The sequence below is a fragment of the Miscanthus floridulus genome, chromosome 15, assembly GCF_019320115.1.
Source record: "Miscanthus floridulus cultivar M001 chromosome 15, ASM1932011v1, whole genome shotgun sequence".
NCBI classification, from domain to species: Eukaryota; Viridiplantae; Streptophyta; class Magnoliopsida; order Poales; family Poaceae; genus Miscanthus; species Miscanthus floridulus.
In genome coordinates this window covers 64,062,176-64,077,126 of record NC_089594.1, presented here as the reverse complement: position 1 = coordinate 64,077,126, position 14,951 = coordinate 64,062,176, and the positions used below count along the sequence as shown (strand labels likewise).

General features: G+C 46.6%; 1 protein-coding gene and 1 pseudogene across 1 annotated transcript; both read left to right on the top strand.

Annotated features, from left to right (window-relative positions):
- Nucleotides 1–2,811: 2,811 nt before the first annotated feature.
- Nucleotides 2,812–4,450, top strand: LOC136506494 (probable methyltransferase TCM_000336). The gene is made up of 3 exons (XM_066501416.1): nucleotides 2,812–2,928; nucleotides 3,049–3,453; nucleotides 3,842–4,450. Exons 1-3 carry the CDS (start codon nucleotides 2,812–2,814, stop codon nucleotides 4,448–4,450), a joined length of 1,131 nt encoding a protein of 376 aa, XP_066357513.1.
- Nucleotides 4,451–12,591: 8,141 nt separating this feature from the next.
- Nucleotides 12,592–13,604, top strand: LOC136507557 (uncharacterized; annotated as a pseudogene).
- Nucleotides 13,605–14,951: the final 1,347 nt, after the last annotated feature.

The following is a 14,951-nucleotide window of genomic DNA, read 5'->3' as shown; positions in this document are numbered from 1 at the left end:
TCAGAGCGCGTTGCTTAGAAGATTGTGTTAGAGATTGTGATTATAGCTCTAGACGATAGGAGTGATCGAGGTTGCTTCCAAGAGGACAACAAGGGATATCTCAGCGGTCACGTACTATGTAGGTATTGGTAGTTCTTATGATAAAGTGAATGAAGTCTATAAGAGCATATATAATTATGTTGTAGCATTTCACTGGGGGTATTCTAGAGTATTGTATTTATATGATCGGGGAACCTATGACTAAGAGTATATATCTGGTGACGCAGAGATCACTCCACACCTCGAGTGCTATAGCAAACAGATCGCAAATAGACTAAAAAGCAGAGACAGGCCAAGTCGGTCTAGCTAACTTTGATCTGGAAGGGGTGAGAAAGTCAGCCTAGCTAACTTTAGGGTCAAAATAGCCGAACTATCCTAGGAATCTGAATTTCCCTGAGTTTTGCCCCGGGAACAATAGCTATCATATTACATGGTGAAGAATGAGAAGATTTACGGGGAAACCAACAAAGGATAACTTATGGCAGTTACGTGACAACAACTCTTTTTTGGGAAAACTAGCAAAGAAACAATCAAAACTCTCGCCCAGTAGGGACCCCATTAGGGTACGGACATCGACCAGCAAGCCTAGGGCACCACCTTAGGTCACTGGATCAATAGATGAACAACAACATGGGGTTGGAAAAGAGATTAGGGAAGGAGTAAAAAGTACATTGGTTTGTGTTTTGTTCGATTTGGATACCTCAATCAACCACGATCCTCTCATATTTAGAGAGGGATGGGGGCAGTTTTATCCCACTAAGAAACGTTACCCTGGCAAAATCCCTGCACGTTACCTAGTTTTCACCATGTTTTAAGCCAAAAGTCAGTGTAGCTGACATTCCTAGCGATGGCCGAGAAATAGGGCCAAAAGTGGGCTTAGACGACTTTCAGGGTCTTGGGACTTCTAAGGTCGACTTAGTTGACCTTTAAAAACTTCTAAGGTCTTGAGACTGCAGCAATGCGACTCTTTGCACTCCATGGATGGCCTTCATCATTTAGAATTGGGTCTTGATTTATTTTTGTCTTAAAACTTTGTTTGCTTTGATGCGTTGAGTTGTAATAAGTTGGTCCAAATTCTCTTCAATGAAGATGAAGCCTGAAACCTCTTTCCATTATCTAAAAAAGTTGACTTTTAAGTTGGCTTAGCCGACTTCTACTTTTAAGTCCACTTTAGCCGACTTGGCCCTAAACCTCTTACAACTTTGATAACCTCTTTTCAATGAAGTCATATTTTCTTCACCTCACTCAAAATTATTTGCTCTTTATATACATTGCCCCACTGATATAACGAGCAGCTCGAGAGGAGAGCTTGTAGATTGGCAGCATGATTAGCCTCCCACATCTTGCGAAGGTCCTTGGGGAGTTGATCAAGGGACATCGGCGACATGATGTTGCCCGGTTTCTTCGGATGGGTCGTATCACTCACCTTCTTTCCTTGTCATAAGACATTTTGATAGTAGATTTGTTCTTTTTCTCCATGAGAGTCACCAAAAAGTGTGTTGACACCGATTTGGGTTACACACCAGCAAGGGCTCTAACACGTCCGAGCCCACACACAACCTAACAAGCAGTGGAGATACGTCAAAGCAATGTTGCTGACCAATAAGTTGGCCATGTGGTGTAGGTGCTCGTTCTTCGCCAGAAAAGCTCACAAATAAGTTAGACATGTCGAGGTTGCCATTTAGAGCGCCAACGGATCTCGTCGAGAGACATGCTGAACAATGGGGGTTGAAAAAGCTTGAGATAGTTGTAGAAAAGGGTAGTAGATTGGTTTTTCGTCGAATATGTTTGGTTAACCTCAATCGACAGTGATCCTTTGATATATTAATTTAGGGGGTTGGTCATATCGCAGTACAAAACATTTCCAAAATGCATTCCATAGGTAGCCCAGAACTTTAGAGCAGTTTGGATCGAATTTGGGCAAGTTTGCACTCAGATAGGCAAAACTGGCCTATGCCGGTTTGCACAGGTGCTGCAGAGGCTAAGAAAACCAGCCCGAGCTACTCCCTCCATCCAAAATTATAATTCATTCCAATTTTTTTGGAGAGTCAAAGCATTTCAAGTTTGATAAAAATTCTATTGATAAAATAATAATATTTATGATACTAAATAAGTATCATTAGAATCTTTATTAATTATATTTTCATAGTATATATTTATTTGATGTCATAAATTTTTGTAATTCTCTCTATAATTTTGGTCAAATTTGAAATGTTTTGGCTCTCCAATAAAATTGGAAAGACTTATAATTTGGAATGGAGGGAGTAGTTTGGTAGTCTGTTGCCAGCCCGTGAGCACCGGTTTGGCAAACATGTAGGCTACGGTTTGATCTGGGTTGGTTCCACGTGTTGAGCCGCTTACTTAGAACCAAACCGTGTTCACCTATATACATGAACACTGCAGACAAAGAGGCATCTTGATGTGCAGGCAAAGGAGGGGAAAGGGTCCAGCTGCTAGATCCCCAAGGTTCGTGCTTCTCCGTTTCCGCATTCTGTGAACATCACCAGTACCCAGTAGGGTAATTTTCATTCGCAAATGCAGTCTATGATCCGTAATCCTTTATTATGTTATGCAAATACAGTCTATTATCTGTAATCACAAATCAAAATTTCTATGGGTGGAGCCACGGGGTGCAAAATTATCACAGAGGAAACTGTGATAAACATAACATTGTTGATTATTATTATTCTTCACAGTGCTTACAGCTTACAATCTTAATCTGTTTGAGTTGCTTCATCACATGAAGAAGGCGTCCAAACAAACAAGCAAGCAATGGCTTCTTCTTCGCTCCACGGCTCCGACAAACCAGCGTCCATGAACGTGGAGGCCATCCTCCAGATGAAGGCAGGCCTCGGCGACGACAGTTACGCCAAGAACTCTGTGATTCAGGTCAGCAACCTCGTCCTCGATCGTGACGCCACCGTACCGTACCACTAGACGCCCGGCCGGTGGGTGTTCAATCTGTAAACGTTCTCTGAACTGAAGATGATGCACGCGTCGACGCTGCAGAAGGAGAGCATGGACACCGTGAGAAGCCTCGTGATTGATTCAGCAACGCAGCTGTACCAGTCACTGAGACCGGAGATGTTTACGGTGGCAGACCTTGGATGCTCGTCGGGGACGAACGCGCTCGGCATGGTGGAGGACATCATCACCAGCATAGGGAAGTTGTGCAGCAGCAACGGATCGCCGACGCCAGAGTTCTCGGTGCTCCTCAACGACCTCCAAGCCAACGACTTCAACACCGTCTTCTCCCACCTGCCGGAGTTCACCGCCAAGCTGAAGCAGGCGGCCGGAGACCAGTTTCCGATGGTTTTCGTGTCCGGCGTCCCGGGGTCCTTCTACGGGAGGCTGTTCCCTAAAAGGAGCCTGCACTTTGTTTGCTCCTTCGCTAGCCTGCACTGGCTCTCTCAGGCAAGGTTTTCATTTTCGGAAATTAAAATTTATCGGGGGTCACAGATAAAGAGGATAAACAGGGTATATCGGAAATATCGGACTAAATTCAAATAAAATTTAATTTGAATTTAAGTAAATTTAAATAAATTTAAACAAAATTTGTACGAAAAAGATAGATATTTTTTTATCAGCACCTACGGATAAAGAGGATATATCAGGAGATTTCGGCCGATATTGGAAACCATGCTCTCAGGTAGTACATCTATCTATCTCACCGGAAAGGAAAAATGCAGGAAGGAACAGGGGAAAATTTTCGGCGTTCCAGTTCCATATCCAGACAGGGTACTTGGGGACTAATAGTTAATCAATGGTGCTGTGGGTCTTTCATGAATTTCATTTCATTCAGGTTCCTCCACTCTACGACGATGAAACCAACACGCCGATTAACAAGGGGAAGATGTTCATATCAAGCACGAGCCCTCCTGCGGTGGCGTCGGCCTACCTGAGGCAGTTCCAGAGAGACTTCAGCCTTTTCCTCAGGTCGCGGGCCGCCGAGGTGGTCCCCGGCGGCCGTGTGGTCATCACAATGCTAGGCCGGCGAACCGAGGGCTACGCGGACGTGGAAACCACCCTGCTGTGGGATCTTCTCTCCGAGTCCCTTGCTGCGCTTGTTTCACAGGGCTTGACGGAGCAGGAGAAGGTGGACGCCTACGACGTGCCCTTCTACGCGCCCAGCGTACGGGAGGTCCAGCAGGAGGTGACCACGGAAGGCTCCTTCAGCCTCGACGTGGTGCGGATGTACGAGGCAACCCACGGCGGGGGCGACTCCAAGAGCTACGGCAGGATGATAGCTATGACTGCCAGGGCCGTCCATGAATCCATGGTGAGCCACCACTTCGGGCCGGCCATCGTTGACCCGCTGTTCCACATGTACAGCGAGCTAGTCACCCAGTCCATGGAGAAGGGGGAGGTCAACAAGAGTGTTCAAATAGGGATGGTTCTCACAAGGTTGTAATAAGCGACTAAGCGTAAATTATGCAAGCATCTAGAATCCTACATTCCGACTGCTCATATCTGTTCTATAAAGCTACCCTCATCATTATGCAAGGTTGTGACAAAGTTGTTGTAAACCATGGTCCTTTTGGTTGAAATGCCCGTAGGCTGCGTTTTTGTTATCTTCTTAGTATTACTAATTGGAGTCCCTCCAACGAAGAGTCCATGTTAATTCTCGTCAGATACAGCAGAAAAAAAACATAAACCCTAGAAATTACAATAATAATCAAAACATTTGGTCTTCAACTTGGTAGACGTTAATCATCATCTCCAATAACAATCATTGGATCTATTATCTCTTACATAAAAAAATTTACCCACCATTGTACATTAAAAAGAACTAATATATATAATACACATTTCGAACACTATTATGTCACAAGTAAACATAATGTTGTGTTCAAAAAAATGTAGACCAAGTAAACATCTATACCTTAAAATAAATATTTATTTTGATAGCTTATCAAGTGTGGAACAAATTTCTATTAACAAAACACATATAAATGACACTGACAATCCACGTTTGGCAATAAGCTCAGACAAATGGGGCTTCGAAGTTTAAATTAAAATATAGATTCAAGACAAGAAATGGGGTTCAATAAGACATCGTATAACTTATATTAGGTGTCAACTAAATAAATATCATGCTAGAAGAAGATAAATCCTAAAAATTCTAAATAATGGACCCAATGGAGCTTTCACATTAGTCGTCACAAAACTTGCTACAAGGAAAAAAACCTAGAAATTAAAAATTACAAAATGTGACCATCATTTCAGTACACTCTAATACCATTGATAAGAATACCCATTTATTTTCTAAATAATTACCCGCCTCTGCAATTGTGAAAAACAACATAAAATTACCCATGATGATCTAAGTAATCCTAAATTTATGTCTAATTACCAACCTACTATTATGATAGATAATCTACATAACTCCTTAAATTTGAATCTAAATTACCACTTCTGTCCTAAAAAAATAAAATATCCTTTTAATCTACGTCTAAATTACCAACATCTTTTGTTATAATGTTTAAATAACTGCATATATGTTTCAATGTTGCCTATTTCTATTAACGCTACTATATTAAGATTTGACTAAAATAGATATACATGGTATGAAATCATGAGATCTTGCACAGGCTTAAATATATATATATATATATATATATATATATATATATATATATACACACACACACACACACGTTATGTTTGAAAAAACAAAACTAGCTAGCCTCATCCTCTTGAGTGCCTAATTGCTCCTTACAAGTATTAGATCAGACCCTGGTGTTGGCTTAGTTGATGTCTATGGCCTGTACCACTTGTTTATATAGTCCCCTCGAAGGTTATCATACATGCACTACGGGAGAGCCTGGCTTGGCCGAGTGTCGCCGGCTTTGCCGAGTGCTAAATGTCGGGCACTCGGCAAAGAGTCTTTGCCGAGTGCCAGAGTTGGGCACTCGGCAAAGTTGTTTTTTTTTTGTTTTTTGCCTCAAACTTTTTCTTCAGCCCTTACACATTAAGTTGAAGTACATCCTCAAATTTGGCACATTTCTTGATCTTTTTGCTATATATCCTTAATTTATTTCATTTAATTGCATTTTTCCGGGAAATGTAAGTTTGAACTGCAGGTGCATCGAATCATGGAATTCAACGAGTGGAAAAATGATATTCGCGTTACTTATTGTATTTTGAGGCCGTTTCGAGGAGCTCGCCCGAAGTTTCAAACATCTCACGCACGAAACATAGCGACTAAATTGTGGGTGAAGTGTTTTTTAATTATATAAAATGCAAACGAAGTTCAAAAATCATGAAACTTGGTGACGCGTCTTTACATCACATGTGGAGGCTATGGTAAAAATTTGAGCACATTTCGCGCACGTTGTCACGTAGGATGGTTAGAAACCTAGACATCTCACGTGTGATCCCCCGTTCCCCCATCCCCGCGCCGCGTCCCCGTCCTGCGCCCCCAGCACTGCCGCCCGCGCCCGCCCCCATCCCCGCCGCCCGCTGCTGCGGGCCCGCGCCGCGCCAGCGGCCACCGACCCCGCCGCTCCGGCCTGCCCGCCCCACCCGCGCGCCCGCCTCTCCTCCCCTCCCCTCCCCTCCGCGCCCCACCCGCGCCCCCGTCGGCGCCGCTGAACACCGGTGGCCCACTGCCACCGGAGAAGGAGAGGGAGGGCCGCCTTCACCTCACCTCCCTGTGGGGGCCGCGCCTAGCCCGCCCCCCCCCCTCGCCGTCGGTTATTGGAGGGGAGGAGGCATAGGTGAAGTAGGAGGAAGGAGAAGAGGAGAAGGAGGAAGGGGAAGAGAAGGAGAAGAAGAGGAAAAGAAGAGAAGAAGGGGAAGAAGGAGAGGAGGAAGCAGGAAGAAGGAGGGAGGGGAAGAGAAGGAGAAGGAGGAGGAGTTCTTGGTGTCTTCTTTTGCGCGTGCATGTCCCGCCACCGCCCATGGTATATGCACCGTCCCTTTGTGAATGTTGGCCTTCGTGCCGTGAATGTCGGCCTTCGTGCCGTTGTGAATATCGTGAATGTCGGCCTTCGTGCCCGTGTGAATGTCGGCCTTCGTGCCGTTATTTTTTGCAGGTTTTGGTAACCTCCTTGTACAGGGGAGGTTCTGCCGAAATTTTCAACTTATAGTGTTGTGTTTCTTGTTTTGCAGAGCAGGACCTGTCGGAGGGGACCCGTAGTACCTAGGTGACCCCGATCGTCTTCGTTGGTGCTGCGGTCCTGCCTGCACAGCCTTGTCTCGCCACTGCACCGACTCGCCACTGCCCCGCTAGCCCGACTCCACCGCCACCCTAGGTATAAATAACCTCTCTTCCTTATCGTTGTCGTAGATCGGTGTAACCCAGTTAGGCGTCTCCCGTCCAAAAGAGATACGGTTGGAAGTATGCAGATCTTTGCATATGTATAACCGTATCTATTTTGGATTGTCCACGTTTTCTGGATAGCCCGCGGATGCGTAGACGAGGTTAGTTTCCATGGTCTGCTCCAATCTGAGATAGAGTTTTGGCATCACCTCCGTGTTGTTCTCCGGATACACACTCTCCATGCCAAGACGTGTATCTAGAGAACTGCAGGGAGGTGCTGCCGAAATTCTGTCTCAGCTCGGAGTAGACCATGGAAACTAACCTCGTCTACGCATCCGCGGGTGAGATTAGGACCTATCCTCACCTATTAGATAGTAGGAACACCACGTAGATGCAGTTGATGGTTACGTTACTCGTTGATATCTATTTTAGAGGATGGATGACCGTGAGTGGATGTACACGGGATACAGAAGTCAGAGTGATTTCAGCACTGAATGGGGGTAGAAGACCGAGGCTTTCTTGGACCGTGCATTCGGCAGGGGTGCGAATAGAGCGCATCTAATGAAGTGTCCCTACAGCATGTGTGCAAACAAAAAATGGTAAAAGAAGGACAACATGGGTATACATCTTCAGAAGCATGGCTTTATGCCGGACTATACCCGGTGGATCCACCACGGTGAAGCCCATTGGATGAGAGAGGAAGTGGTGAGACCATGCCTCGAGCATGTTGATGATGATGGCGGGGTTGCAGACATGTTAGATGACTATCAACAAGCATAGATCCCTGATGGACGTGTAGAGGAGACGGAGGCATCCGCAAAGGCATTCTATGACATGATGTCTTCGGCACAGAAACCCCTTCATGATCGGACAACGGTTTGTCAACTCGATGCCATTGGACGCGTGATGGGGTTCAAGGCCGAGATCAACATGGGTCGACAACACTTCGATGGTATGTTGGCCTTGATTGCTAGCATGCTTCCGGAGGGCCACGTTCTGCCAAAGAGCCTGTACGAGTGCCAAAAACTCCTTGATGGACTCAAGATGCCTTACGAGCAGATACATGGTTGTCCGAATGGGTGTGTCCTCTTTAGGAAAGAACATGAGCATGAAAAGTACTGTCCGAAGTGCACATCCTCCAGGTACCTGGAGGTAGACTCTGGGGATGGCCACAAGAAGCAGCTTACTATCCCGATGAAAATCTTATGGTACCTCCCGTTTGTGTCGAGGATCCAATAGCTATACATGAGCAAGGAATCCGCTAAGCAGATGACGTGGCACAAATAGGGCACATGATACAATCCTGACAAGATGGTACATTCGTCCGATGGTGAAGCATGGAGCCACTTGGATGGCATTCATCATGAGAAAGCATCAGAGCCTTGTAACATACGTGTTGCGCTAGCAACAGATGGGTTCAATCCTTATGGTTTGATGGCTGCCCCCTACACATGTTGGCCCATGTTCGTCATCCCCCTCAATCTCTCCACCAGCGTCGCATTTGAATGTCAGAACGTATTCTTGTCATTGATAATTCCTGGACACCCGGGGAAGAAGATGGGTGTCTTCATGGAGCCTCTGATTGATGAATTGGTCAGTGCTTGGGAGGATGGGGTATGGACATACGACAGAGCTACACAGACACCCTTCAAAATGCACGTTTGGTACCAGTACTCCATGCATGACTTCCTAGCGTATGGGATATTCTCCGGTTGGTGTGTCCACGGGAAGTTCCCATGTCCATTATGCAAGGATTGTCTGAGGTTCATCTGGCTCAAGAAGGGTGGCAAGTATTCGTCATTCGACAAACATCGTCAATTCCTCCCTCCCGAGCATCCATTCATGCAAGACACCAAGAACTTTACAAAAGGTGTCGTAGTGACAGAACCTGCACCACAGATGATGACTGGTGCCAAGGTTCATGCTCAGATAGATGCTCTCGTGGAGAATCAAGAAGGTGATGGCTTCGTGGGATACAACGAGGAACACATGTGGACTCATAAGTCAGGCTTGACGAGGCTCCCCTATTTTGATGACCTTCTTATGCCACATTACATTGATGTCATGCACATAGAAAAGAATGTCGCTGAGGCACTCTGGGGAACAATCATGGAAACTAAAAAGTCAAAGGACAACCCTAAGGCTAGAGTGGACCTGGCAGAGTTGTGTGATAGACCACATCAAGAGATGCATGCTCCTGGAGGCGGCAAGACATGGAAAAGGCCTAAGGCAGATTTCGTGTTGACCCCCAGACAAAGGAGGGAAGTACTCCAATGGATCCAGACGTTAATGTTCCCTGATGGGTATGCAGTGAATCTGAGGAGGGGAGTGAACTTAACTACTCTCCGAGTGAATAGGATGAAGAGTCATGACTACCACATATGGATTGAGCGGCTTCTTCCGATGATGGTTCGAGGCTTTGTCCCTGAGCACATATGGACAGTGCTGGCAGAGTTGAGCTACTTCTTCCGCCAGCTCTATGCCAAGGAGTTATCTCGGATCATGATTGCTAACTTGGAAAAAGTGGCACCTGTCTTGCTTTGCAAGTTGGAGAAGATCTTTCCACCTGGCTTCTTCAATCCGATGCAGCATCTGATATTGCACCTCCCATATGAGGCACGAATGGGGGGGCCCGTGCAGGCCCGTTGGTGCTATCCAATCGAGAGATGCCTAAAGACACTTCGGAAAAAGTGTAAAAACAAAGGCAAAATTGAGGCTTCCATTGCAAGTGCATTCACTATGGAAGAGGTGTCAAACTTCACAACATTGTATTATTCTGACAACCTTCCAAGTGTGCATAATCCACCTCCTTGTTACAATGCTGACGAAAATGCCTCGAGCCTCAGCCTTTTTTGAGGGCAACTTGGAAGAGCAGGTGCATCGACCAATAAGCCCCTAACAAATGTGGAGTGGCACAAAATCATGTTATATGTGCTGACCAACCTTGAAGAGGTGGACCCATATATTGCGTAAGTTCTCAACGAACTTGTTTCAATAATCCCACACTATTCTACATCCAACCCCCTTGTTTGTCATTACAGGGAATTCATTCATGAATACTGGCCCCATTCAAGGGAACCAACCCCGCCGGAATGTGATACCGTTCTTTCCAAGGGTGCAGGACAAGGGAGCCCCGATTTTAATTCCTGGTTCAAAATCAAGGTACCGTCCAATTTAGCCCCAATTTGTTGTTGCTCGTACGTCCAATTAATATAACGATGTATCCTGCTTGAGCTTGCAGGCCTGAACCGATGCGTCTATCAGTGCCGAGTTGAGACAGGTTGCCAACGGCTGTGACCAATGCGTCAAGTCATCGGACGCCTACGACATGAATGGATATCGATTTCACACAGGAAGCTACGAGCAGAGGCGGCCCAATCGAAGAACAACAAATAGCGGGGTTTTTACGCCCAGCACTGATGGCGTAGACTATTATGGAAGAATTGAAGAAATATACGAACTTTCATTCCGTGGTAGCACAAATCTTTATCCTGTCGTATTCAGATGCCATTGGTTTTATCCGGGATTAATGAGGAAGACCCCTTATCTTGGTCTAGTCAAAATTCGACAGGATTCCGTCTATCCAAGAGATGATGTGTACATTGTGGCACAACAGGCCACACAGGTTTATTATACGTCATATGCTTGCAAGACTAGACCGGATCTTAGTGGTTGGTTTGTTGTGCACAAGGTCTCGCCACACGGCCGACTACCTGTCCCAAACGATGAAGATTACAACTTCAACCCAAGCACGTATGACGAAGAGTTCTATCAAGAAGATGGGCTACAAGGGAGGTTTGAGATAGACTTAACCAGCGAGATAGGAATGGATGTAGACAATGTAATGGTTGATGATGATGACGATGGAGATGAAGTGCGAAATGCAAAGGACTTACAAATGCTTGAGCGATTATGTGTAGGCAATGACAATGAAGACAATATTCCTCCATCGGATAGTGTTGATTATTTCGACATGGTTGATAGTGATGATGAGACTTACGATCCAGCTAATCTCGATCATGAAGATTATTTGTAACATACATGTAATACTTTGTAATTTTGTAATTTTTTTTGTTTATTTTGCATCTATTTCTAATTACTTCTTTCTCCTTTTTAATTACAGGTGACTGAACAAAAATGCCAGGCGGTCGGCAGAGGAATCTGAGCTCGTTCTACCATGGAGCCTCCGGTATAGGAGCCTCCAGCGGAGGGGGCGGGGAGGAGCAGGGGACGTCTTCGACGAGGCGGAGGAGCACGAGGACCACGACTAGGAGGAACAGGAGGACCACGCATGCGGTCCAGCAGCAGCAGCAGGAGGAGGCTGGCGAGGAGGAGGAGACGCTGGTCCAGGAGGAGGCGAACCAGGACGAGGACGAGGATGGGGGCGGGACGGGAGCTACCACTTCCTCTAGTTCATCAGGTGTCTACTTGAGAGGACCCTCCACCCTCCCTGACCGACCGCATACTCATCTATGCCCAGTGATTCGCCCAGAGGGGCAAAGGTAAGTGCCTTTGCATGTTATCACTTTTACTTCATATGCTATGTTCGATATCGAAATAGAGACTAATATGTTTTCTTAATCACTTCTGCAGGGGGTGGGAGATTGTGTCGGGGAACACTGCCTCCCGCCATGTCAATGGCATCCTAGGTCTCCTGTGCAGGACCCACTTCCCTGGCATGGTCATGCATGCTGGGAACCTCGAGCCCGCCTTCATGTTTGCCCACTACGAGTCCGCCCCCCACGTGGAAGTAGGCACCGTGGCTGTGCTCGTCATTCGGGAGTTCTGGGTAAGTCTCCCTCGCACTACATGGCTCAATACAACGCATTCATTGGACTCTACTTGAAATAACTAATGCATACACTATGTCTGTATATGCAGGAGTACTTCAAACTTGACGACGGATTCGAGGGCACGGTGGAGGCAGTGGCTAAGCGAGCTTGCAGGAAACGCGTCATCGACGTCCATCATGAGGCACGACTCCAGGCCATCATAGATTACTATGGGACGAAGCTCAGACAGAAGGTCACCAAGAAGGACATCCGAGAACAAGACTTGACGCTGACCAAACCCCAGTTCCTTGAGGTAGCTAAAGAACATTAAAATTGGTTCCTTTTGAGATTAAGTACGAATCACTTGTTTTTCTAATATGTCAACTACTTGATGACGTGTAGGTGATTCCTTGGTGGTGCAACGGGTGCCCCGTGGCTTGGGCGAAGATGGTGGACAGGTGGTTAAGCGCGGAGTGGGCCGCGCAGCACGTGGCTGCTCGGCAGCGGCGTTTGTTCATGCCAGGTGTATCACACCATCAAGACAACCGCAACCTCTCCGGATACGCCCGAGCATGGGTACGTGGTCATGTTTCTGTTCTTCTTGCTTTCGTTGAACTCGGCAAAGAATTCTAATCATCTTGTTTTCGTTCTTGCAGTCGGCGGCACATCAAGGCCAAGAGTGCTCCAACTTCGCTGCATTTGCCATGGCACACAAGGGCAAGGCGTCGTCCGACGTCTCCTTCAACCCGGATGACCCGGCCGAGGCATACACAAACTCGAGCGCCTACGAGAAAATCACGGAGTACACGGTGGCGGCAAGGTTGATCCATGGGCCAGAGTACGATCCACGGACCGACAACATTGATGCAAACACCGTCATGAGGATTGGACAAGGCAAGAAGCATGGCCGCTACTGGATTGGCGACAGCGTGATCGACACAGCCTCTACTCCCACTCTCTCCTAGATCCGAGCACAGAGCACGATCGCCTCCTCACTCCCGGCGATACGCTCATGGCCGAGCATTTCACAGCACCGGGTCGACACACTCCAGGTTATTCATGTTTTACTCGTCGTACATTGATCTTTACACAACTCTATTTCCTTTGCATTATTGTAACATTAGCTTTGCAACAATTTGTAGGCCCAGGTGGAAGAAGCAAACAGGAGGGCCCAGGAGCTGGAGCTGGGGTTGGCGGCCGAGCGGGCCACGCGGGAGGCCGACAAACTTGCCCAGGAGAAAAGGTTGGCAGACATTATTGCCTGGATGCAAACTACGACGGGTGCTGCTATGCCTCCTGGGTTAATGGGTCCACCTCAGCCTCCTCACTCCGCTACTCCAGTGAGTAATGTCACACATGCAAGGAATTGCTACAATCGCTATTCAACTAATCTTGTCTCATGCAATCTCTTCTCCTGTGTGCAGCCTCAGTCGGCGGGTTCGAACAACCCAGCTCAGGGCACTCTGAACGAGCAGATGTTTCCTTCCCCGTCGTCAGCAGGATGGCCACATCAAGGGCCGCTTCAGTGAGTAGTGCTTGTAGTTTCATGTCTTATTCTCTTCGCAATGGATTTCTGTCCGAGACAATGTTGTTGTCATGCATGTGTTATTGTGACATGTCGTGATGGATTTGAACTACTTGTTGAATGATGTGGAATCCTGTCGAATAATGGATGGAATTACTGTGACATGTGGTGAACGGATGTGATTCATGTGGTATGTGTGATGGATTGTGACATATAAGGTGCTGGATGTGGTATATATGTGATGGATGTGATATATATGTCATATGTTGTGTTTGCAGTGATCGAAAGCAAAAAACAAAAAAAAAATTGGTCACTTTGCCGAGTGTAACACTCGGCAAATAGCCTTTGCCGAGTGCCTTTTGCCCTGGCACTCGGCAAAGCTGCCAAAAAATGCACTACCAGGTCTCTTTGCCGAGTGCCAGTACCCTGGCACTCGGCAAAGCTGTGTACACTACCATGTGTTTCATAGCTTTGCCGAGTGCCAGCGCTCTGGCACTCGGCAAAGAATTTTCCAAAAAAAAATATTTTTCCTTTGCCGAGTGCCGTCTCAGCTAGGCACTCGGCAAACGATTTTCAAAAAAAAAATTCTTTGCCGAGTGCCGGGTCAGAAAGGCACTCGGCAAAGGATTTTTCAAAAAAAAAAAAAAGGAAAACCTTTGCCGAGTGCCGGGTCAGGAAGGCACTCGGCAAAGGATATTAAAAAAAAAGGAAAACCTTTGCCGAGTGCCTTCCTGACCCGGTACTCGGCAAAGACGCTGTCAACGGCTGACGGGCAATTTTCTTTACCGAGTGCTGTCCTGGCACTCGGCAAAGCCTTTGCCGAGTGCCCGACAAACGGCACTCGGCAAAGAACCCTTCGCCGGATGCGCCTTTGCCGTTTGCTCTTTACCGAGTCTGGCACTCGGCAAAGCCTTTGCCGAGTGCAATAGGGCCTTTGCCGAGTGCAATAGGGCCTTTGCCGAGTGCCCCAGGCACTCGGCAAAGAGCGCGTCTCCAGTAGTGATGTAACTAGGAGTCCCTGCTCCGATTTGGATTGTACACTTAAGTCCTAACAGAACTAGAGTCCAATAGTATACCTCACTTAAGTCCTATTACAAATAGGATTTGAATCACCACACAACAATCAGTTAGCCACCGTCTTGTTCACTAATGGGTTATCCAAGATCTATGTATAGTAGCCCGTTTCATCGCTTTGTTCAAAGCATCCTCGTTACTTGTCGCAATATAAATTTGTAGATTTTGCTACATTCGATCCCAACATCCGGTTGCAAATTTGGTCCTAGTAGTTTTTATGAAATCATTCATAACCTTCGAAGGCTTAGAGTTGAGGATGCAAAGGTAAATTCAAAGG

Excerpts from the sequence above, each read along its gene's own strand:
- LOC136506494 (XM_066501416.1), top strand. The coding sequence starts at position 2,812 with ATGGCTTCTTCTTCGCTCCACGGCTCCGACAAACCAGCGTCCATGAAC. Across the intron at positions 2,929-3,048 it reads CCAAGAACTCTGTGATTCAG|AAGGAGAGCATGGACACCGT; the intron begins GTCAGCAACCTC and ends TCGACGCTGCAG. Across the intron at positions 3,454-3,841 it reads GCCTGCACTGGCTCTCTCAG|GTTCCTCCACTCTACGACGA; the intron begins GCAAGGTTTTCA and ends CATTTCATTCAG.